At 45.5% G+C, this 23,804-nt stretch overlaps 1 protein-coding gene across 1 annotated transcript in view; it reads right to left on the bottom strand.

The window, feature by feature from the left end:
* The window catches only part of IGSF5 (immunoglobulin superfamily member 5), a 39,488-nt gene extending 32,153 nt beyond the window's left edge, over window positions 1-7,335 (bottom strand). The window contains exons 1-2 of the mRNA XM_060149460.1: window positions 7,263-7,335; window positions 66-383 (exon numbers count right to left, since the gene is read on the bottom strand). Of these exons, the coding sequence (XP_060005443.1) occupies window positions 66-383; window positions 7,263-7,326 (382 nt within the window). The 5' untranslated portion in view covers window positions 7,327-7,335. The remainder of the gene's footprint in view (window positions 1-65; window positions 384-7,262) is intronic.
* Between the last annotated feature and the right edge of the window lie 16,469 nt (window positions 7,336-23,804).

Here is a 23,804-nt window from a genome sequence, read left to right as displayed (position 1 = left end):
CCAGCCCCCTGACATTTAACCCAGTGAACTCCAAATGCTCCCATTGGAGTCACCTGCATACACACCTTGGACAGAAAGAAAGGCAGATCCATCCCGGTCACTGTTCTGGAGGCTGCATTTGATTTGCCCTGCATCACTGAGTTGTACGTCGTGGATTATCATCTCAGAGATGAAGTTACCGCCCTCTTCATAACTCATGGTGGTGAAGCGGTCGTTGGTGATGATGGGCTCCGTGGGTGTGATGCTCAGAACCACCGTGCCTTTCAGAGCCCACATGATGAGCTTCCAGCCCTGCGAGATGGTGCAGTTGAAGCGAGCCTCCGAGCCCTTCAGCGCCGTGACGTTCTTGGGACCCTCTATGATTTCATTGCTGGATCCACAAGCTAAAAGACAACCAATTTTTCAAGGTGGTGAGGGGATGACTACAGAAGTCGACTGTACAATGTAGCACTTCTGTGTACCAGTTGTGGCCACTGGGTGACCATCCCGTGGCTCAGATTCCATGTCCTACTGGTCTCAGTACCAGGTCTCCCAGTAGCTCAGGAGCTTCCAGTGGACAGGAAGCCACACCCATGCCCTCCTTTCCATGGCCCTCTCCCCAGTCCACAGTCCACGGAACTCCCAGTGGGATTGGGACTGGAGGGAGCAGTGTCCCTCCTCCACCTCCTGCGGGATGTTACCTTAAGTATCTGACCCCAGCCTGTCCAGAGAGCGACCACTAGCCTAGCTCTGTGACTTCGGGCAAGTTTTTCAGCTTCACCATGAAGTGAGAATTTTCCTCCCAGTGAAGTGGGAAGGACATGTGATTTCCATCTCAGAGGAGATCCCAAGGCTCAAAGGGGGAAGTGGAAAGAAGCTTCTCTTTGCATAGAGGGTGGAGACCCCAGGTTGCCATGACTGCATCCACTGCACGCCCCCTGCACCCTTAGGATGGAACTGTCACTAATGCCACACCCCACTTCCTAAGGACGAGAAGAGATACGTGGGGGAGACACAGAGAGGGAAAACACATAGAAGGATGTAGGAGAATGCAACCCCTCAAGGAGAACCCTGTGGGGATGTAAAGGATGCAGGAGAGTGGGATCCCTCAATGACAACACTGGGGGGATGCATTTGGCAGCCTCGTAGAGAGTCTTAGAGAATCTAGTGTTGTGTTTAAAACTCCAGCGGGTGGGCAGGTAGTTCTAGAGCATAATACTGTGAACTCCAGAGTCCTGCCTCACTGGGAAAGTTTTCACACTTCTCCTTGACCACTCCCCTCACTGCACAACAGGGACACTAGTACTGAAACCCAGCAGAATGCTACAGGGCCTTCCCAGAGACAGGCCCTCCCCTCCCCTATCCCTCTTGCCTCTTGTTTGTATAAAAACTTTAACCTCTTAGACCTTCCCTGAGTTCCAAATAGCAAATTTAACCAGAGAAGTGAGAAAATGCATAAAAAAAGGAAAACAGTCAAACAAGACAAAATAATAATAGTTTAGCCATAAAACAAAGTCAAGGACACTTAGCTCCTCCTCCAGGGCTACAGATAATATCCTGAGCCATATTCTTGAGCTGTTTTGCAGATACTGAAACCCCCACCAGGTGAAAGAAGTTAAGTGCATGCTGACCACAAGCACATAGACTCCAGACCAGTTGGAACCAGAAGGCTGATGATGTTAACTCCTGAAATACTACCCTGTTATCTCTCCACTAACTAACCAGAAGAATGTCCATGAGCTGTTCATGAGCCCCATGACCCCCTCCCTCACACTGCCTTTTAAAGCCCTTCCCTGAAAGCTATCAGGGAGTCTGGGTCTTTTGAGCATTAGCTGCCTGTTTTCCTTGTTTGGTGCTTGGAATAAACGCTGCACCTTCCTTCACCACATCCTCATGTCAGTAGACTGGCTTGGCCGCGTGTTGTGCAAGTGGACCCAAGGTTGGTTAAAAGTACCACAGCAACTAGTTTTAAGAACCAAATGAGACGATCCACATAAAGCCCTTAACATGACCCTCAAGCATTCAGTAAGCAGTCACTACTATGTGACGTACAACGCAAACCAAGAAAATCATAGAGGAAAGTAAAATGTTTCCTTCAGACTTCTCACAACATTCTACCTTTTGCTCACCAGATGCACTCTGACACTGGTTTTAACTGGAATGACAACTCCTAACTGGCCTTCCCCAAGGAGGGCATCAAGACCTCTCCAGCTCATGGGAACTCAGTCAGAAACACTCAAGATGGAGTGTGTTCTGCGCCTGAAGAACTCAAAAAATCTTTTGGCCATTTAGGACTGATTTTCTTATCACCCCAGAAGAGCGAATGGGTGGTCAGAGTTTTCCTAGACTTTCCCATGTTTGTAATAATAATTCAAAGTAGAACTTACAGAGCAATTGATAATCTCCAAGATTTCTCATCTGTTACCTCTTACATTTTAATGCTGAGGAAACCAAGACCAGCAACGCCTCAGGACCTGTGATCACAGTGGTGGGGCTGAGACACAAACTCAGCCCTTCCCACTCTGAATTTTCCCTCTTTCCCACTCTTTGCCCTCTGATCTCACTCAGAGTTTATAGTAAAAAGACCCCCCAACAGCCCACACTCTTGGTTTCTTCTCAGCCACGCCTGCCACCATCAGTAAGATTACATGTTCCAGGGACTTCCCTGGCTGTCCAGTGGTTAAGACTTCACCTTCCAATGCAGGGTGTACAGGTTCAATCCCTGGTCAAGAGCTAAGATCCCACATGCCTCACGGCCAAAAAAACCAAAACATAAAACAGAAGCAATATGGTAACAAATTCAATAAAGACTTTAAAAATGGCCCACATCAAAAAAATCTTAAAAAAAAAAAAGACTACATGTTTCTATCACCTTCCAGAGTGATATGAACCCTGCAGGTCCACCAGGCAGCCCCCATCCACACTGGGTGCCCCCAAATAACTGCAGCCCCTCTTTCCTTCCAATCTTATAAGGTCAAGTTGTAAGGCAGGTTCTAGAAGAATCTAATTACCACCTGAAAGATTTCTGGAAAGGAACCTCCCCACCAGACATGCATTAACACATTGACACTCACCTGAGTACCCAGAATGCACTGCAGGGATGGTGCCCACAGCAGGGCCAGGTCAATGGGAGAGAATGGGGTGTACAGTGTCTCTGAGACCTGTAGGACTGGGTCAACTAAGAGATCCCAGGCTCCAAAGAGGCAGAACTGAGGGAAGGTCAGAATTAACTAGGACTAATCCTGTTTGGGGGTAAACATGATCACTATTCTTTGTTTTGCCTCTGGGCATGATAGAAAGAGAGAGAAAGTATGACCCTTAATAACCACTCAAATTGGGTATTCTCCCTTACCCTTGGGCACATCTTTCTGATCCAAGGATCCCTCTGATCCGGGATTTTTAAAAAAGGGGAAAAAGGCTGAAGAAGGGAAGGCAGAAATGATTCCCCAGGGAAGCCACAGCCTCTGTGCCAACTTGGTTCTTTCCACGAGCCCTGAATTGTATCTTTAAAAAAAAGCTCAAAGGAAAGAAACAGCCAAATCTACACCGCGAGGAAGAAAAGACGAGACGTGTCCTCATACTCCACACTGTAATAACAACATCTTTCCCATCTCGGACTCGGGTCCATGGGAGTAGGTTGAACACAGCCCATGGGTCTGGGTGCTGGGAGCACAGGGACGGTGAGACCAGGGCTTGCCCGGCCAGCTGCTCCATCCAGGACACTCCAGCAAGATAAGCAAAGCATCTGAAACCCTGGTTCCATCACTTCCTGGTGCCGGGTAGGTTATTCACTCCAAAACACTGTTCACTCCAAGCCAGTCTTTAAATTCCCTGCAGACTGCACATGGGAGCAAGAATGCACCAGGTGCAGCTCAGGAGATGGGAGCTTGGGAGGGACCTGGACCAAATGGAAACTCTTCCACTTTGAACTTGGCCTTTAAATTAAACAGGCGGCATCAAATCCTAATCACTAAACTCCCCTGAGGTCGTTGCCTGCGATCCTCGCTGCCACCATGAGTAAACTCCCCTCCAGCTCTGCCTTGTGACTCAGAAGCTCTATTTCCGGTAACGTGAGGCCCCGGAATCTCACTGCTCTCTCACCTGCATCCTATCAGCTGTGGTGTGTGTAACTTGCCCCACACAGGACAAATATGAGAAAATTGTAAATAAGACCTTTCATCAAACAGTCCGCTTTCCCCTTTGCTCTCCCTTTCACTTTGTAGAGCAAAGGGCCAAACCAGGGGCAGAGCCACGGGAACGATGAGTGTCCCCGCACCCACCTCGGCCACCAGCTACGGTGATCACCCAACACCGGGTCCTCCCTTGCAGGAGATGATCAACTTGCAAGATGCTCATTCATGCCAACACCCTCCAATTCCACATCCAGGGCTTCAGCCCCGCCCCCCCCTTGCTTTCCTCCTGCCTTGCAAATCCCGCTCCACCAGGCATCTCCGTGTAAATGGCTGGCTGCCACCCAGGACTGAGAAGGTTCTCTTCTACTCATTGTGCCCTAACAGCTGCAAAACTGAAATCACTCACACGGTAGCATGTGGGCCAGCTGCCTGGCCCCTCCCAATCCTCTGCAGATAGATCCTAAACATAAGTACCATTCTTCTGCAACTGCTTCTTCTCAGCTCCCTGGAGTAGCAGCCAGGCGTCTCCCTGGCGTGTGGGGCACAGAGGGTCTGCACCCACTAACCCCTCTACTCTTCCACTTACTTCTTCTCCAGCTTCCCTCCTGCACATGTAGACCCCTCACCTGCTCCCATCCCTTACTTAACATTGGAAATGAACAGACAAGCAGACAATTAAAAGCAGAAGGGAGAAAGGGAAATAAAGCAGAGGGCAGTAGAAGGGAAGTGCCCAGGTAAGACAGTTCCGATGGAGAAAATGGTAGTCAAAAAACTTCGGGGGCTGGGAGCATCAGAAGGAAACTGGCAAGTGAGGGAGGGGGTCCCGAGGTGTATCAGAGCTGCCCCCCATGTCCCGCTGACCATAGCAGGAGGTGCCACCACCACCGCTGTGCCACCGCCATCACCCAAGACTGCGCTGTCCACGGGGCAGCCAGATGGGTCTTCTCAACATGCCTATGTGACCAGGTACCCTTTCCAACCTCCCACCCCAACACCCCAGACTTCGTTTAAAATATTTCCATCCTTTAGGATACAGACCAGATCACCCTTAACACTACCATACCTTAAGACCCTTCTTAGTCTCACATCAACGTCCTCTCCAACTTCATTTTGCCCCAAACTCCGCCCACCAGACCATCTTCAATTTATCCAACTCACCAACTCTTTCTGGCCCCAGGGCCTTTGCACAGGCAGTGACTGCCTGAAGAACTAGTCTCGCTTACTCCTCAGCTCCCAGCCAAGTCGTCTCCTCCTCAGGAAGCCTTCCCAGACCACCCTGTGCAGGTCAAATTAGCCATAACAGACTTTCAGATGAGTGAAGCAATTGTCATGGTGGTGATTTTGTATTGATTTTTCTATCAACTGATGTCTAAGCTCTTTGTTAGCAGAGACTGCGCCTGGTTTTGCTCATCCCAGTGCCTGCACCTAAATGGCATGTAAGAAGATCCCAGTGAATATTCACCGAGTGAACAAATAACCCATCACGCTAGGAGCAAGGTGGACAGGCGAGGGCTGGCAGGAGTCCTCTGGGGGCACGTGGAGGTTGTCTTCAGCTATTCAAAGCCATTGGGGGTGTCTCTACCCGACACTTTCCATGATGAAGCATCCTAGGAGTTCAGGCTTTTGCAATGGACCCCATCCCCCAAAGGGCTCTAGGATTACCCATAATCCTCTCCCCTTCTGGAATAGCTATCTCCAGACCTCAACCCAAGCCATCCCTGCCTTCAAAACAGTACTTCAGGAAAAATAGCTGAGAAAAATTGTAGACGCAGAGTTCATCAGTTTCCCGCTAAGCTGCCGGAAGAGATTTTTACCGCCGTGGCTGAGACAGCCACGTTGGAGCCATATCCCTAAAAGGTGTGCCGAGCCTGGTTTGCTAACCGCATGAGTCCCTACACAAGCAGGGAAAATGTTTTCCTCTCCACCCTGCAAACAAATGCTTATCAAGCACCTACTAAACACTTAGCACCACGTACTAGAAGGCACAGGCTTCCAGACATCTTTGCCCCTAAATGCATGTTAACACCACAGCCTGGTTCCCTTGTCTTAACGTGTAAACACACCCAAAACCAAACTTTGTAAGACAGTCCTGACTGCACATCACACACTCTCATCATTCCTATACTATTTTATTCTGTTTTATTTTTTCAAGCTGTCGTGGATGGAGTTAAAAAAAAAGAAAAAAACTATTATCTAGCCATCTGAAACAGAGTTTATAGGTGTGTCAAGTATAAAGCAAGCAAAACTTATCTACGCAACTAAAAGTCAGAATAATGATCACTTTGAGGGAGGGGGAGGGGCTGAAGAAAGCATTTGTGAAGTGTTCTTGGGCTCATCGTTGATACACAAAGGTGCTCAGTTTGTAAAATTTCATCAAGCTGTACCTTTATGACTTGTGCACTTTTCCGTATGTATATTATTCTTCAATACAGCGCCTTAAAATCCCTGAAGTAAGAATACCCTGAGGACTTTAAAACCTAGCTAGGAAAACAAGACATCACACCAGACAGAAGCCATGAAATCAAGAGAAGACATAGTCAAAAGAAAGCTGGCATACAAACTCCTGTTACGCTAAGCACCCGGGGGTCTGCACACTCCATCTCCTGCCACGCGGAATCTGATCCAGAGACCCTGGCCTGGGGCACCTGTAATCTATTCCCACTGATACTCTGGGAAAGTTCCAGGATGAGGAGGGACTGTCGGGGGGACTGGGAAGTCTCACAGGCAATGGGCCCCTCACTCTGCCAACAATGGGAGATGTGGGGTTATCACCCAGAAAACTGCAAGGCCAGGAAGGCTTCAGGGAGGAGGTGACGCCCAAGTCAGGTCTTCCTCGAAGACCAGGTAGAAATGGAAGGGGAGAATATCCTGGAGGGGGAATGGGATGCTTCAACAAGAGCAATGAACTTGGGAAGGTACCCAAGCAGGGACCCCTGGAGGAGGACTGGTGGGCTCCTGCGCACCTGAAGGACCCTTCCGGAGTGAGGCCGGCGCAGCAGGAAATGGAGGGGGTGGGTGGAGGGGACCCAACAGGAAGAGCCTAAGGCAGAATCTGCTGGCAGCCACGCGCCCCCGTGGCCTCCTCCGAGCCCCTCCCGCCCACTCCGGGTGGATGCCCGGGAGCGTGCCAGCCAGCTCCATGGTCCCTACCTGCCAGCCCAGCCAGGACGACCAGCGCGGCCAGGATGCCTCGGCAGCGGCCCGCATCGCGCATGCTCCTCCACACCTGGGAAAGCAAAGCGGGCAGGTCACAGCCTGTCTCCATCCAGAGGCGCATGGGGACCCTCCCAGCTCGTGTGTTTCCCTGGAGAGATAAGTCAGCCTGGCCAGTGGCACCAGCCTCATCTTGGAACTTGTTAGAAAAGCAAATTCTCGGGCCCACCCCAGACCTGCTGGATTAGAAGCTTTGGGGGGCAAGCTCAGAAATCTGCCTAAAGTTAAACATTGTACCGATTCCTGTAGATGCTCCCGTGTGAGAATCAGTGTTTTCAACGATCTTCCTCCCAAGCCCATGTATAAGTCGTGGGAAGCACGTGCTGTACCACGACCACAGAATCACTAACCGAAAGGTCTGAGCGTGGGCATACTGCTACTCACTTCAATGGGGATGCTTTAATCATTGAGAAAAAAAATCCTACTCACAACAAGTGTACATTAGCAAAAGGGAAGACAGACAGCAAAAGGAGGGACTAGATCACAAGCTTATTAAGTGGTAAGAGGTATGGAGACAAATAGAAGAGAGCAGTGTGTGTGAGGGGATGTGTGTTTGGTGGGCTGGCTGGTGCTTCGAATGCAGAGGTCAGAGAAAGGCCCCCAGGAAGGTGCCCAGTGAACAGGGAAGGCGGTGAGGCGACCGGCACACGGGTATGTACAGAAGAGCTTCCCAGGCAAAACAGCAGGTGCAAAGGCCCTGGGGTGGGACCGTGCCTGGCACGTTTGGGGAACCGTAGAGGGGGCTCTGGGGCTGGGACAGGAGAGAGGTCAGGGTAGACCAAGTAAGGCCTTCCTGGCCCCTTGGTAGCACCCAGGGATCCTGTCATGTTCATCTCTCGGCCCTTCCTTTGTTCTTTGATAACCCTCTGGCTCGCTCTCCATCCCTGCTTTTTTTTTTTCCTTCTCCTTGGGACAGGCCTATCCGGGGAGGCCACCAGCGCTGCTTAGAGCACGTAAGTTAAATCTCCCACTGAACATATCATGAACTGTCTACAAAAACACCGGCTCCTCCACCCAGGAAGGGGGTTCTTTATTTCACACATCCTTAGCACAGAGACCCGAGCTGCGGGGAGTTTTCACTTTGGCTTTGGCCTCCACGTGGATTTCACAGCTCCCCCTAAATCAGGGGGCAGCGGGTTCCCTAAGCGAGCCCGCGCAGGATTCTGCGATGAACTGCCACATACCCCCGGGCTCCATATCGTCGTCTCTAACAGGACATAGGCCACCACAACCCACAAGCCGAAATACAATAACTGAAATAGGCACAGGTAAGAGCTGCCTCGCCTGCTCCCTCAGAGAGCACCTCATACAAGCTGATGAATCCAATAGAGTGGGGGTGAGGGAGCGGGGATGCCCGGCCCGTGACCCCACTTTACATGTAAGTGCAGCACGGGGTGCTCACAGCTCACGAGCAGGAACATGGGGTTTCCATCCCCGTTTTCTGATGGCTTTGGAAAGCAAAATTCAGCCTGTATAGTAAACCATAACTGCTCGTGTGTGTAATAGAAGGGTCCCAGCATCTGTGCTGCAGGACCTTCCCACCAAGCAACTCAGCTCCTGACATCATCTAAAAAAGACTCAGTAAATCCCTACAAATACGCCTTGATACCAAGCTGTCCAGCAGCTGAACACAAACCAAACTGAAATCATGGCCTTCCCAGATGGATCCAAGATCCCAAATTACCAAGCGCCAAATAAATCATTTACTAATTTTCAAGGTTTGATGAACACAAGTGGACCAGTCAATCGCTCTACGAGTCACCTAGAAATCTAGGCTCAAGAGGAGGATGGAGGAGAGATTGAGCTGCCGAGTTATAAAAATCACACATTTTCCTGAAAGCAATAAATGTGAAGTGCGGACCCAGCATTACTGAAACTGCAGCATAAGCTCAAGGTCCACTAGGAAAGGCTTCTAGTCACTGATTGTCTAGTTAGCCAGGCTGCAGACTAGCACCAGATGACTTAACTCGCTTATTCTCTGTGTGACAGAATGAGTCCATTTCTAAGAGCCCAGCAGAACCCCCCGGGCGGGGGCACGTAGGAACACCCCGAGAGCTACAGGAACCCAGACGTGGATCTTGAGGGGACAGTATGTTTTGAAGGGTGTGTACAGGAAGGAACTGTCACCAAATTGATTCTAAGTTGTAATTGAACTCCGACAGTTTGCTTTAATTAAAGGAAGGCTTTGCCAGGTAATTTGCAAGTTCATATCTATGGAGTAGTTTGAGATTTTAATTCTCATTCATTTTGCTACAGAAGACTTGGATTATCTACTTTTAGTTGAAAAACTGCAAAGTCTTTCAAAAATCTTAAATCTTACTAAATTGCATTGAAGCAGAAACAGAGTTACAGATGTAGAAAATAAACTTATGGTTACCTGGGGGGAGGGATAAATTGGGAGATTGGGATAGACATATACACACTACCATATATAAAATAGATAACTAATAGGGACCTACTGTATAGCTCAGGGAGCTCTACTCAATACTCTGTAATGACCTATACGGGAAAAGAATCTTAAAAAGAGTGGATATCTGTATATGTATAACAGATTCACTTTGCTGTACACCTGAAACTAACACAACATTGTACATCAGCTGCACCCCCATAAAAATATTTTTGAAAATTGCATCAAGACAGGATTTAAATCACAACCACTTCCTACTGCCCAGGCAAGGCAGAAACACTCAGGAGACCCGTCTGCACCCACCAAGCCGGTTATCTCAGGAAGAAAGTTGCCAGATGAGATCATTTCACTTATTTACCCACACACACAAACCCTTATGTCTGCGTTTTTGGAAAAAGCTTGAAATCATAAAATCCAGAGGCTGCAGACATCCTGTTTTTAGGCATCAGCATAAACCCTAAGCCCCAAAACAGGTAGGACAGGAGGGAATTTAAATGCACACAAGGGGCTCTCCACAAACCTCTATGTGCACATACAAAGGCACCAGGGTCCCTCCTCCACCCCAGTACCCCAGCTCTGGGCGCCCCCGTATTTGGAGGCGCCTTGACCCTGCCTGCCAGGCGTGGGGAGTCTTAGAACTTCCAGAGGTTTAGAGCAATTTCCTTTCCATCAGGCCTCTCATTGGGGAAGAATAAATGGCATTTAAAGTCTGTCCAATCAATAACGGGAGTGCCAGGAATTTTCCAGCCTTTGAATCCAGACTTTCCAAATTCCAGCGAGTCTCGGCTTTCAACACATTCGGAGAACAGCTCCCTGTGAAGCTTGATTAGAAATCATCTCAAATTCCTAAGCTCGCAGAGCAGCCCGATCTTTTAATTTTTAACTCTGTGGAATTTGGGAAACAGATACGTGTTGGATTGTCCAGCACTTCCCCCTCCACCCCCACCCCAGACCAGCAAGCGGCCTGCCAGGGGCTGAGTACCGGCTCCCCAGGAGGAAGCGGATACCTGCGGGGAGTCCTTTGGCCACACACCAGGCCCACGCGGTGTCTCACCTGTGACAGGTGAATCTGCCCGTTGGGGCTTCAGCGAAGGTACTGCGGTCCCCAAAGGCCCCTCTCCTGCCTCTCAGCTCTCCCCACAGAAACGCAGGAACAAATCTCTCGGCCACGGAGAATCCGGACCGCTCTCACCTGTAACCAGGAAGTCGCTCACGTCACAGGCCGGGCTGTGCACCAGGGCCCTGGAGCCGCAGACTCCCCATTAATCATCAGCCAGCCCCAGGTCCGGCCAGGCTGACCACGTCCTGCCTCAGGGCCAAGGCTGCCCTCCACCCCCTGTTCCTGCCCCAAGCCTTTCTTGTGTCCTGCAGGAGGCCAGTGGGAGGCTGGCGGCCCCCTCCTGCACTTGGACGTGGACGTGGCCGGCCACTGGCCAACCTTGCTCCTTGGGCTCCGGCACAGGCCCGGAGCTGGCAAAGCGGGTTTCTTCTCGCAGCCCGGCCCCTCCACATCCACAAGAACAGGTTCTTTTGTGAAAGAAAAAAAAAAAGTCCTGAGAGTGACGTCCTCTGGAACGGGGCCAGCTTTAGAAGTCAAGTCCAGTTTCCTGTGGAGCGTTTGCAGGAGAACTGCTAAGAGGTTTTCTGCAGGCATCCCAGACCCCACTCCCAGCCCCTGACAAGCGAACTGAGGAACTTGGCTTTTCAGAGCATTGAGAATTCCTGGGAAAAACCATCCCCCCAAATCCCGAAGCAGCAGTGTACTGAATTGTCTGCTCTCTTACAGTTGTTTTTGAGTATCTGGTTGGTCTCCCCCATCACATTCTAATCCTGTCGTGGGACTCAGGGTCAAGGGCATCTGCACAGAAGAGGTGACAACAGAAGGTATGGGTCATATACTTAGAGTAAGACCCTGAAGCGAATAAATAGGGGAAATGCTGTGTCTTCCAGTTGAAGGGGATCAGAACATGCCACCCCAAGACATGTCACTTTGGCATAAAGACAATTTTTAAGCTGAAGACATTGGAGAGTCAACAGATGCAAAAAAAGAAAAAAGGAAATAAAGAAAAAAAGCTTTCTCAGAGCTTCCCTTTTCTGACTAAAAGCAGGACCTCCTGGGAAATAAGGTTGCCATAAATTCTTCCCCTAAAATACCTTTTCTCACCCCCTCCCTTTCTCCTACTAAATTAGCTATGTCAGTCTTTAACCATTCAATGAGCCAGTTACTTCCTTTGTTGGCTCCCATATGCACACAAAATAAACCTTTTGCTCCTAGTCACCTTTGTTTTGTCAGTTTAATTCACAGGTCTCAGTAAAGGAACATAAGAGGGTAGAGGAAAAGGTTTTTTCCCCTCCCTACCAGGCTCTGGTGCTAGGAGCTGGTCAGAAAAATGGTGAACAAGCAGATAGACTTAGAGAGTCGATATGTTTGTCAAATAATCTCACACATATACACGGGGTTATAGCATCTTATTTAGGAGCTGTGCCCCGAAGGCCTAACATACTTGAGAACTCAAATAATTCCAGGGCAGTGAGTCACAGGAATAAAAATTGAAGGCCAGGGTCACTCTTATTTGCCCTAATGTGCTTTTTAAATATTTTTTGGCTCCATTCCTTCCTGACATTTAGAATTTCATTCACCAGTTCTGCGAACTGGCCTTCGGAGCACACTACCAGCCAAGGTTTCCAGCCCTACCCTCAGCCTCAGCAGTACTGCTGGAGAATATCATTAGAGCTTCTAGAAAAATTTAAGGTATAATAACAAAGGGGAGGGGAAAAACAAGCTTTACCCTCCTCAGACTGTGGCTGGGACGCTGGAAATTAAACTGACAGATTAACAAGAGGAAAACAAGAATTTATTAACACATGCAGTACAAATACAGGCAGAGGAAACTCATTGCCGGGTAGCTCAAAGGGGCGGTTAGGACTTGGGCTTACCTAGTGTCTAACAAGAAAATAAATTTTAGAGAAGTGACAGGAAAAGGAAAAGGAGTTGAGGCTTCTGGGGTGGCCACCTGTGGGAAGGTGAGTACATGGGTGAGACTAATGGAAGGTAAGTGTTGTGTTGATAAGCTTTGTTTGTGTTGATTCTGATAAAAGTCTCCAGTATTAAGATCCCTTTGCCCTTCATGGTACAAAAGAGTGGAGGGTGGAGAGTTTGGTGTCTGCTGTTTCTCACTCATCTTCAACTTAAAAGAATGCATATGCCAAAGTGGAATATTTTAGGGTGGTATGTTCTGATTCCCCACAAGTGCCATAACAACTACGCATACATAATGATCAAAAGCACTGTCAGCAATTCCACCGCAAATGCGCGGTCTCCTCGGGGTATTCCTATCTACCAGTTACTGAGAGGTTCCCCCAGGGCAAGAGTGGAAACATTACTAACAAGTCACTGGAAATGCAGCTCAAACTGTGTGGTCCTGACGGATTATTTTTTTTCTTTTTTTTTTTTAATTTGGGAGATTTGCATTATTTCAAAGTTTGAACATAAAGAGAGATTTTACTAATATTTTTAGCCTGTGCTATTTTAAAATTGTAAAATTCAAATTTACATAAAACAAATTCACACTGTAATTCCTATTGCAGTAAAATCTCTGAAGGAACTCTGATGAAGGTTGGGGTGAGGAGGGAGTTTCCCTGAGGAAACTGGGTTTGAGCTCAGATTGGAGTGGGAGGATGTAAGTAGTGAATTGGGCAGGAAGGTGGAGGGCGCAGAGGACCACTCCTGGAGCAGAGGGAACAATGTGCATCTGGGCAGCAGGATGGATGGCAGGAGACTTGGTACCCTGAGAATGTTAAAGAGGCTCATGGGACCTGAATGCAGTTAGCTGGGGGGCCAGGGGGGCCTCGGATAAGCCCAGAGGGGAGGCAGGGTCCAGACAAGTGGTTGGTCTTGATCTTCTAATATAGAAAGAAACATCAGGAAAACTGATGAAAACTTTGAAATGGGCAAAAAAGATTCTGGCGTTATCTGATTTAATAGGACCTGAGCTGCCTCTGAGGTATTGAAAACTCTTTTAAGTTTGGGATGGTAGATTTTATGTGTCAACTTGACAGGCCATGGAGCACGCAGATAGCTGGTTAAACATTATTTCTGGGTGTGTTTATGAAGGCATCTCCAGAAGAGGTTGGCATTTGAATCAGTAGACTGAGTAAAGCAGATTCCTTGCCAATGTGAGTGGGCCTTATCTAATCTACTGAGTGTCTGAAAAGAACAGAAAGTGGAGGAACAGTGAATTTGCTCTCTGCCTGACTGTTCAGCTGGGACATTGGTCATCTCCTGCCCTCAGACACTGGCATTCCTGGTTCTCAGATCTTTGGAGTCAAACTGGAACTTAGGCCATCGGTCCTTCAGTTCTCAGGGTTTCAGACTTGGACTGAACTACACCACCAGCTCTCCTGGGCCTCCGCCCTGCAGACAGAGGATCATGGGATTCTTCACTAATACAAAGTTGTAAGAAACTGACAGTAATATAAATGCTTCTAGTCCTTAGAAATGCCGATGACCTTTGGCAAAAATGCAGTTGATTTTTGCCCTACAGATATTGACTAGTTTTGCATCTATTTGTAAATTTTTTTTAACATTCTTGATGGTACATAGATATGTGTCCCTTGAATTGTCCATTCAGTCTGTTGTAACGTCTTGCTGGTTCCCTCATTAATTAGTGAGTTAAATAAAATCTGGGACACATGTTTCTTTTAGATTTGTATGAGAGCCACAATTTTAGAGCTTTTAAAAGGAGCCCTCTGCGGAATTTAAGTGAATGAGTGGCATGATCTCTATGGAATATTTTTTAAATATTACAAGTAATAGGTTGAATCATGAAAGTGTTACCAAGTCCAGGCTCATACCACTCACCACACAACAGGCCAATAAATCAAGGGATGAGGTGTTGGGGCAAGAATAACGACTTTATTCAGAAAGGCAGCAGACTGAGATGAAGGTGGACTAGTGTCCCAAAGAACCATCTTCCCCGAGTTAGAATTCAGGCTGCTTTTGTACTAAAAGGGGGTGGGAGGTGGGGATGGTTGCTGCAGACTTCTTGAGAATCCTTTGTTCTTGCAGCTGTCCACATGGGTCTGGTCACAATGTTCCTATAAAGCTCCCACAAGACAAATGCTATTCTCTGTTCTGCAATTTTTATCTCTATATGAATGGGAAAGGGTTATACCTTTAAAGGTCAGAGCCTTGAGAATGGACTACCCTATATATTTCAGGCTATAGGCAACATTCTTTTAGTGATTAACTTGTAACAAAAGCAATAGAATACAAAGGTTAAAGAAACATATCCAATACGCAGTCAGATACATTCTTCCCTGTTAGAAAAGTGCCCACATTTAACTGTTTTTCACTTACATAGACAGCAATTTCATATTAGGCTCAATCTACTATAAAGAAGAAAATAAAACCCATGTGAAAGTATCACCCCTAGATAAGCATTAGGAATTTTTAATGCATAGCTTCTGTTGTTTTCCTCATTATAAGTGATACATATTAACTATGGAAAAATTAGAAGATTCAGGTAAGCAGAAAAGGAGGAAAATTTTAAAAGATTTCTCTTAAGCCCAACATGCAAAGACAAGCAGTTAGTAGCATGGCATATATCTGTTTAAAAAATATTATTTTATCTACTGTTTAGGAACCAGATTTTATTTACTTAATATATTGTAAGCCTCTGCCCCCAGTCAGTAAACACTCACATTATTTTTAATGGCTAAGCAAAATTCCATCAAAGGAAGGTGCATCACTTATCTAAGCATATTCCTGTTGTTGGGTGTCACATGACTGGCACATTTTATCACAGTGGTGAACATCGTCATGGCTGGATCAGAGCATAAACACCTAGTGATTTCCCTAGGATCAGGTCTGAAAAATGCAATTTTTACTACGGAGACAGTAAAAAGTTCAGTGACTGCTAGGGGTGGGAGGATAAATAGGCAGAGAAGAGAGTATATTTAGGGCAGTGAAAATACTATGCATGATACTGTTAGGGGAAATGCATGTCAGTATACGTTTGCCAAAACCCATAGAATGTACAACACCAAGAGTGAACTCTAAAGTCAGCTATGGACTCTGAATGGTTGTGATGTTTCAATGCAGATTCACCAATTGCAACAAATGTTCCCCTGGTGAGGGATTGATAGCAGGGAGGCTCTACACAGAGGCTGGGGAGAGTGCTGGGCAGGGGATATACCCTCTGAATCTGCTGCTTAATTCTGCTCTGAACCCAAAACTGCTCTAAAAGATAAAGTGGGTTTTTCTCTCTTTTTTTTTTTTTTTTATGCAATCCCTGGGTCAGAAGACATGCACATCTCAGGAAGTCTGAAACATTCCGGATTAGCAAGAGGCTCTCCAAGATAATTATATTGCCCCTAGCAGCTAATGTCCAATGCAATCAACACTATCAGCTATTTTAATTTTTGTCAATTTGAATGGCAAAAAAAATACTTAAATAATTGTTGTTTTAATTACAAAAAGAATGTGTTGTCGATGTAGAAACTGTGGAAAATTCAGAAAAATACACAGAGGTCATTAAGCAGAACTCAAAACCTTGCGACCCAGGGAGACCCACCACCAAGTATTATAAAGCCTTCCGATCCTTTACGTGTGTGGATATGCACCTATGTGTCTAAGAGTGTGTATGTGTGTATGTCATGTATAATTTTTAACTTTGTATTGCATTATTATATATAATTTTACCCACAAAATTTGCATTTGTTCACTTCATCCTCTATACTGGGTTGAATAGTGTCCCCCTCAGAAGGCATGTCTACCCAGAACCTCAGAATGTGACCTTATTTGGATATAGGGCCCAGGTAGTTAGTTAAATTAAAGTGAGGTCGTACTGGATTACAGAAGGTGATAAATTCAATATAATTGGTGCCCTTATAAGCAGAGAGAAATTTGGACTCAGGGACATACACAGAGGGAAGAGTATATGAAGACAAGGGGAGAAGGCCTTGTGATGACAGAGGCAGAGAGTGGAACGATGCAGCCACAAGCCAAGGAATGCCAAGCATTGCTGGCCAGGAGATGGAAGGGGCAAAGAAGCATCCTCCCCTAGAGCCTTCAGAGGGAGTGTGGTCCTGCTGACACCTTGATGTCGGACTTCCAGCCTCCAGAACTATGAAACAATGAAGACATGTTGTTTTAAGACACCAAATTTGTGGTACTTTAACAGTACAGGTAACAGTAGCCCTAGGAAACCAATATCCCCACTTAACCAATGGCTTAAATGTGTTTCCATAAATTTATGTATTCTCATGAAATAATTTTGAGTGGCTAAAAAGTGTATGTTTTATGGATGTACCATCATTTACTTTATTAATTCTTTAATTACTAAACATTAAGTTGCATCTGTATTTTAACTGTTAGAAATCTTTTATTTGAACAAACATATGTACTTTCATGTATTACACAGTAGAATATGTTGATGTCTATACAATTTTATATCACTTTAAATTTAACTCTATTATAAGCATCGTTCTCTATCACTAAAAAAAATTCATGAGCATTGCTTTAATGGACTTATAATAATATGCTATATTATGATACATAATATCATTATAAACTATCATAACTGTGAGAATATCCAAGCCCTTAAACATTATGTTGTTTCCAGCTTTTCAGTATTGCAAGCAATACCGAGATGAATGTATTTATGCATGTAGAGGGCTGGTTTTTTTTTCTTTTATTTTGCATTTGGTACTCTATCTCACATTAGGCTCTTTTAATTAGAGTCATATGTCAAAACATTATTCACTTTAAAATTACTGATAGAGTTAAATTTGATTACAGAACTATGCCCGTTTACAATCCCACATGCAGTATCTGAGATGGCTTATTTCACCATGCCCTCAAAAGCATTGAAGATGACCATTTTTGTGAGTGTGGTTAACTGGGGTACAAAGTTCATAAATCCCTCTGTAAGTAGGAATTTGCAAAATACCATCTGTCCATTGCATTCCTTGATCACAAAATCTTAGGAGGAAAGTTGACTAGAATAATGTGTCCTTAAAGTTGCAAGAGCCATTTCACCCTCTCATGCAGGCATGTCTTTCAGTTATTTTTAACATCAACCATATCACTAGGGACATAATGAGAAATTTTGGCCCTGGACCATCAGCAGAAAATTCCCCCTCTATTTAAACCACCCCAATACTTAGTGCCTTAAAAGCCATCATTTATTTTTCAATCTGGGCAGGGCTCAGTGGAGATGGCCTGTCCTGCAACACACACTGTCAGCTGGGACACCTGGAGCTGGACCCACGTCCAAAGGGACTCCTTCACAAGGCTGGAAGTTTGCTCCTAATGGTGAGGGTCTTCACTCCTCTCCACATGGACCTCTCTGTGGCGCTGCTTGGGCTCCCTCATAGCATGGCAATTTGGTTCCAAGAGCAACTGTCCCATTGGACAGAATGTGGAAGCTTCTAGGCTTTGAAAGCCTGGACCTAGAAATTGTCAGTGTCACTATATTAGTTTTTTGTTACTGAGTAATGAACTCCCACAAATTTAGTGGCTTAAAACAATACGCATTTACTATCGCACAGTTCTGTAAGTCAGAAGTCTGGGCAGGTTCAGCTGGGTTCTGGGTTATCTTGAGACTCTGGGAATGAATCCACTGCTAAGTTCATTAGTTTCGTGATCTGGACTCATTTGCTTGTGGTTGTAGGACTGAGGTCCCCATTTCCTTGCTGGGTGTCAGCCAAGCGCTACTCACTGCTCCTCAAGGTCACGCACATTCCTTGGCATGTGACTCCCTCCACCACCTAAGCCAGCAACGGTGCATCGGGCCTCCCTCTGCTTCCAACCTCTGACTTCCCCTGTGCAGCCAGCTGGAGAAGACTCTCTGCTTTTAAAAGGCCCATGTGGTTAGATGAGGCCCACTTGGATAATCTCCCTTCCAACCTATGATGCAACATAATCACAGGAGCGATGGCATAGCATACTCACAGCTTCCACCCACACTCAAAGGGGAGGAGGTGTACAAAGGTGGGGGTCATTGGGGGTCATAGAATTCTTCCAACCCCAGTCATCCCACTATATGCTATTGACCAAGAAGTCACAGAGTCCAGATTTGGGGAGACCCCTCAATGGAGGAGTGTCAAAGAATTTGGGGGTCATGTTTTAAAACCACACATCCTCAAATAATTTTGGCTTCAGGAGCAGATTGTGATAAAACACATTCCTGAAGGAATGGGAGGGGATGATCATGTGTCTACAAGTACATCCTTGTCAAGCAGCCTAGACCTCAGGTGTCAGGTGTCCTCCACGTGACAAGAAGCTCTGTGAGGTCAACCTGGCTTTGTCACTGGGCAGAGTAGTGCTTGTTGATGGCTGAGTGGGCTTTAAAAATGTGCAAAATCTTTTAAAAGCAGTCATTAAATTGGAGGGCTTCTATTGGCACCCTGGCCCCAAGCCAGGAGTTCCCTTCTTAGGTACCATCCTGTTCACACACTGATACAGTTCACACACTAATGATTGTATGCAAAGCAAAATAAAAGTGGTCCTTGAAAGTGAACTTAGATTTTCAAAGACAAATAAATTATTTTTTTTAATGAATTCCAGAGCATGGGAAAGCATAAATTGCCTTCGGAACATCATCATCTAAGTTCTTCTATTCTATTTTTATGGCGGAATTCTCATTTTAGGCATGTCAAAATGGCTTGACACATCACAGGTGCACGTGTCTGGGAAACGATCACATTGCCCCTTTTTTGGCAATCAGTGCTTGCACAGGGGCTCAGAGCTGCCTGGGAAATGATACTCCCTGGATGCTAACATGGGCTCTGGTAGTGGGATCTTTCTTGCTCCTGAGGGTGAGCGTTAAATTGACTTTGACTTCCGATAATGAATGTTTATCAAGCAAGCCACTATGGGTTGAATTGTGCCTCCCCCAAAAAAGGTCCACGCCTGCAGGATCTCAGAATGTGACATCATTTGGAGATAAGGTCTTTACAGAGAAGTCAAGTTGAAATGAGGTCGTTAGGATGGGCCCTAATCCAGCTTGGCGGGTGTCCTCACAGAAAGGAGAAACTTGGACGGAAAGACAGACATATACAGAGAGAAGACAAGGGGAAGAGACACAGGGAGAAGGCCATGTGAAGACAGAGTCAGGGATTGAAATGATGCTGCCATCAACCATGGAAAGTCTGGGGCTACCAGAAGCTAGGAGAGGCCAGGAAGGATGCCCCCCTACAGGCTTGAGAGGGACCACGGGCCTGCAGACAACCTGATTTCTTACTCTGACCTCCAGGACTGACATAACACATTTCCATGCTTCTAAGCCGCTCAGGGTGTGGCTCTTTGTCTTGGCAGCCCAGGACACATACACCAGGGCTTGCGGAAGTCACTGTTTATCCAGTGGCCACCAGTCGCTGAAAATTCTCCTGTCCAGTGGACTTCTCTGGTCTCATTTCTCTCACGTCCCCACTCTACTTAAGTCACCTGATGTATTTCCTTCAAAAGTGGAAGTCGGGGTCAGTGGTTTGTTTGGGGATTTTTTATAGCATCCCAAGGAGCTCTGCATCTCAAGTCTTGAACTAGCTTCATATTACTTTCTCTTCACCTCTTTTTCTTTTTTAAAAAACATTTTTTGGCCATGCCACACAGCTTGTGGAATCTTAGTTCCCTGATTAGGGACTGGGCCCGCATCCTTGGCAGGAAAAGCACAGAGTCCTAACCACTGGGCTGCCAGGGAATTCCCTGCCTCTTTATTACTTTGTTTGTTTATTTTGTGTATTCTCCCAGCCAGGACCTGTTGGCTGATCTTACTTGGATATCTACTCTCTCCATTTGTTGTGTTCTTCCCATTCCATGGACCACATTGGCTGTGTCTAGCTGCTAGCAAAACTTTACCTTTGTGGTCTCCCTCTTCTGGATTTAGGACCACGATGTGTTCACCTTTCTGTTCCCAGCAAGGCTTGATACAGTGTCAAGCCCAAAGGGTGCCCCACGCACAGCTACTGGCAAGGCCCAACATCCACTGCAGAGAGAGTAGGTAGAAGGAATCTGAGCCCTCAGGGACTCTGAAGAGCCGGACTGCCTCATACGTAGAGAAATAAATGTCTACCATGTTGAAACCACTGCTATTTTGGTCTCTATAGCAGCCAAACTTATACACCAACTAATACAAGAGGATTCATAGATAAAAGCTAGAGACCGTAAGGAAAATTCAAGATTTACTGGCCAAGGTTTTGGTCCTAGATGGTTAGAAAGACCAATGATTTGCGGTCATAAATGGTGCAAGTTACTTAACCTTACCAGACTCAGTTTTTCTTCTGTAAAATAGTGATACTAATATCTAGCACATGGGCTTGCATTGGATTAAATTTGATATGTCTGTAAAGTGCCAGGCACATAATAGATGGCCAGCAATGGGCAAGTATCATTATAACTAAATATTTCAAAAAAAAAGGAAAAAAGGAGTTTATGCATAAACTTAACTCTATTAGACACTAGTGTAACCTTCTTTACACAGCATAGGGGTTTCTTGGCCTGGGTTTCTAAAAAAGAAGATCCTGAGAAAAAAAGCATTTATGAGCAGGTAGTTTATTTGGAAGGTGATTCCAGGGCAAGAGAGAGGAAATGAAAAGAACCAGTGTGTTAGTTTTCTAGGGCTGCTGTAACCACACACTGGGGGCTTGGAACAGTGGAAATCTATTCTCTCCCAGTTCTGGAGCCGGAAGTCTGAGATCAAGTTGTCGGCAGGGCGGTGCAACCACTGAAACCCGTAGAAGAGACTCTTGATTCTTCCTCCTGGTTTCTGGTGTTTGCTGTCAATCCTTGGTGCTCCTGTGCTTGTGGCGGCATCACTCCAATCCCTGCCTCTGTTGTCACATGGACTTCTCGCCCCACATCTTCATTTCATCTTCTGATAAAGACACCAGACATGTTAGGTTGGACCCACCCCAATCTAGTATGACTTGTCTTAACTTGATTACATCTGCAAAGACCCTATTTCCAAATAAACCCACATTCACAGGTACCATAGGTTGAGCCTTAAGCATTCTTTTTGATGGGGACACAATTCCACAATTCAACCTACAACAGTGAGATGGAGAAGGAGGAAGCCACAGTCTTTTCTTTTAACATCTTTATTGGAGTATAATTGCTTTACAATGGTGTGTTAGTTTCTGCTTTATAACAAAGTGAATCAGCTATACATATACATATATCCACATATCTCCTCCCTCTTGCATCTCCCTCCCACCCTCCCTATCCCACCCCTCAGTGTGGTCACAAAGCACTGAGCTGATCTCCCTGTGCTATGGGGCTGCTTCCCACTAGCTATTTTACATTTGGTGGTATATATGTCCATGCCACTCCCTCATTCCATCCCAGCTTACCCTTCCCCCTCCCCGTGTCCAAAGTTCACTCTCTACATTTCCGTCTTTATTCCTGTCCTGCCCCTAGGTTCTTCAGAACAGTTTTTCTTTTGTTTTTTTTTTTGTTTTTTATTTTAGATTCCATATATATGTGTTAACATACAGTATTTGTTTTTCTCTTTCTGACTTACTTAACTCTGTATGACAGTCTCTATGTCCATCCACCTCACTACAAATAACTCAATTTCGTTTCTTTTTATGGCTGAGTAATATTCCATTGTATATATGTGCGAAATCTCCTTTATCCATTCATCTTTTGATGGACACTTAGGTTGCTTCCCTGTCCTAGCTATTGTAAATAGAGCTGCAGTGAACATTGTGGTACATGACTATTTTTGCGTTATGGTTTTCTCAGGGTATATGTCCAGTAGTGGGATTCCTGGGTTATATGGTAGTTCTATTTTTAGTTTTTTAAGGAACCTCCATACTGTTCTCCATATTGGCTGCATCAATTTACATTCCCACCAACAGTACGAGAGGGTTCCCTTTTCTCCATACCCTCTCCAGCATTAATTGTAGATTTTTTGATGATGGCCATTCTGACTGGTGTGAGATGATACGTCATTGTAGTTTTGATTTGCATTTCTCTAATGATTAGTGATGTTGAACATCCTTTCATGTGTTTGTTGGCAATCTCTATATCTTTTTTGGAGAAATGTCTATTTAGGTCTTCTGCCCATTTTTGGATTGGCTTCTTTGTTTTTTTGTTATTGAGCTGCATGAGCTGCTTGTAAATTTTGGAGATTAATCCTTTGTCAGTTGCTTCATTTGCAAATATGTTCTCCCATTCTGAGGGCTGTCTTTTCATCTTGTTTATGGTTTCCTTTGCTGTGCAAAAGCTTTGAAGTTTCATTAGGTCCCATTTGTTAATTTTTGTTTCTATTTCCATTTCTCTAGGAGGTGAGTCAAAAAGGATCTTGCTGTGATTTATGTCATAGAGTATTCTGCCTAAGTTTTCCTCTAAGAGTTTTATATTGTCTGGCCTTACATTTAGGTCTTTAATCCACTTTGAGTTTATATTTGTGTAAGGAGTTAGGGAGTGTTCTAATTTCATTCTTTCACATGTAGCTGTCCAGTTTTCCCAGCACCACTTGTGGAAGAGGCTGTCTTTTCTCCATTGTATATTCTTGCCTCCTTTATCAAAGATAAGGTGACCATATGTGTGTGGGTTTATCTCTGGGCTTTCTATCCTGTTCCATTGATCTATCTTTCTGTTTTTGTGACAGTACCATACTGTCTTGATTACTGTAGCTTTGTAGTATAGTCTGAAGTCTGGGAGCCTGATTCCTCCAGCTCTGTTTTTCTTTCTCAAGTTTGCTTTGGCTATTCGGGGTCTTTTGTGTTTCCATACAAATTGTGAATTATTTTTGTTCTACTTCTGTGAAAAATGCCATTGGTAGTTTGATATGGATTACATTGAATCTGCAGATTGCTGTGGGTAGTATAGTCATTTTCACATGTTGATTCTTCCAATCCAAGAACATAGTATATCTCTCCATCTGTTTGTATCATCTTTAATTTCTTTCATCAGTATCTTATAGTTTTCTGCATACAGGTCTTTTGTTTCTTTAGGTAGGTTTATTTCTAGGTATTTTATTTTTTTGTTGCAATGGTAAATGGGAGTGTTTCCTTAATTTCCCTTTCAGATTTTTCATCATTAGTGTATAGGAATGCCAGAGATT

This window comes from Lagenorhynchus albirostris, chromosome 5 (assembly GCF_949774975.1).
Source record: "Lagenorhynchus albirostris chromosome 5, mLagAlb1.1, whole genome shotgun sequence".
Taxonomy (NCBI): domain Eukaryota; kingdom Metazoa; phylum Chordata; class Mammalia; order Artiodactyla; family Delphinidae; genus Lagenorhynchus; species Lagenorhynchus albirostris.
This window is presented reverse-complemented; position numbering and strand designations above follow the sequence as displayed.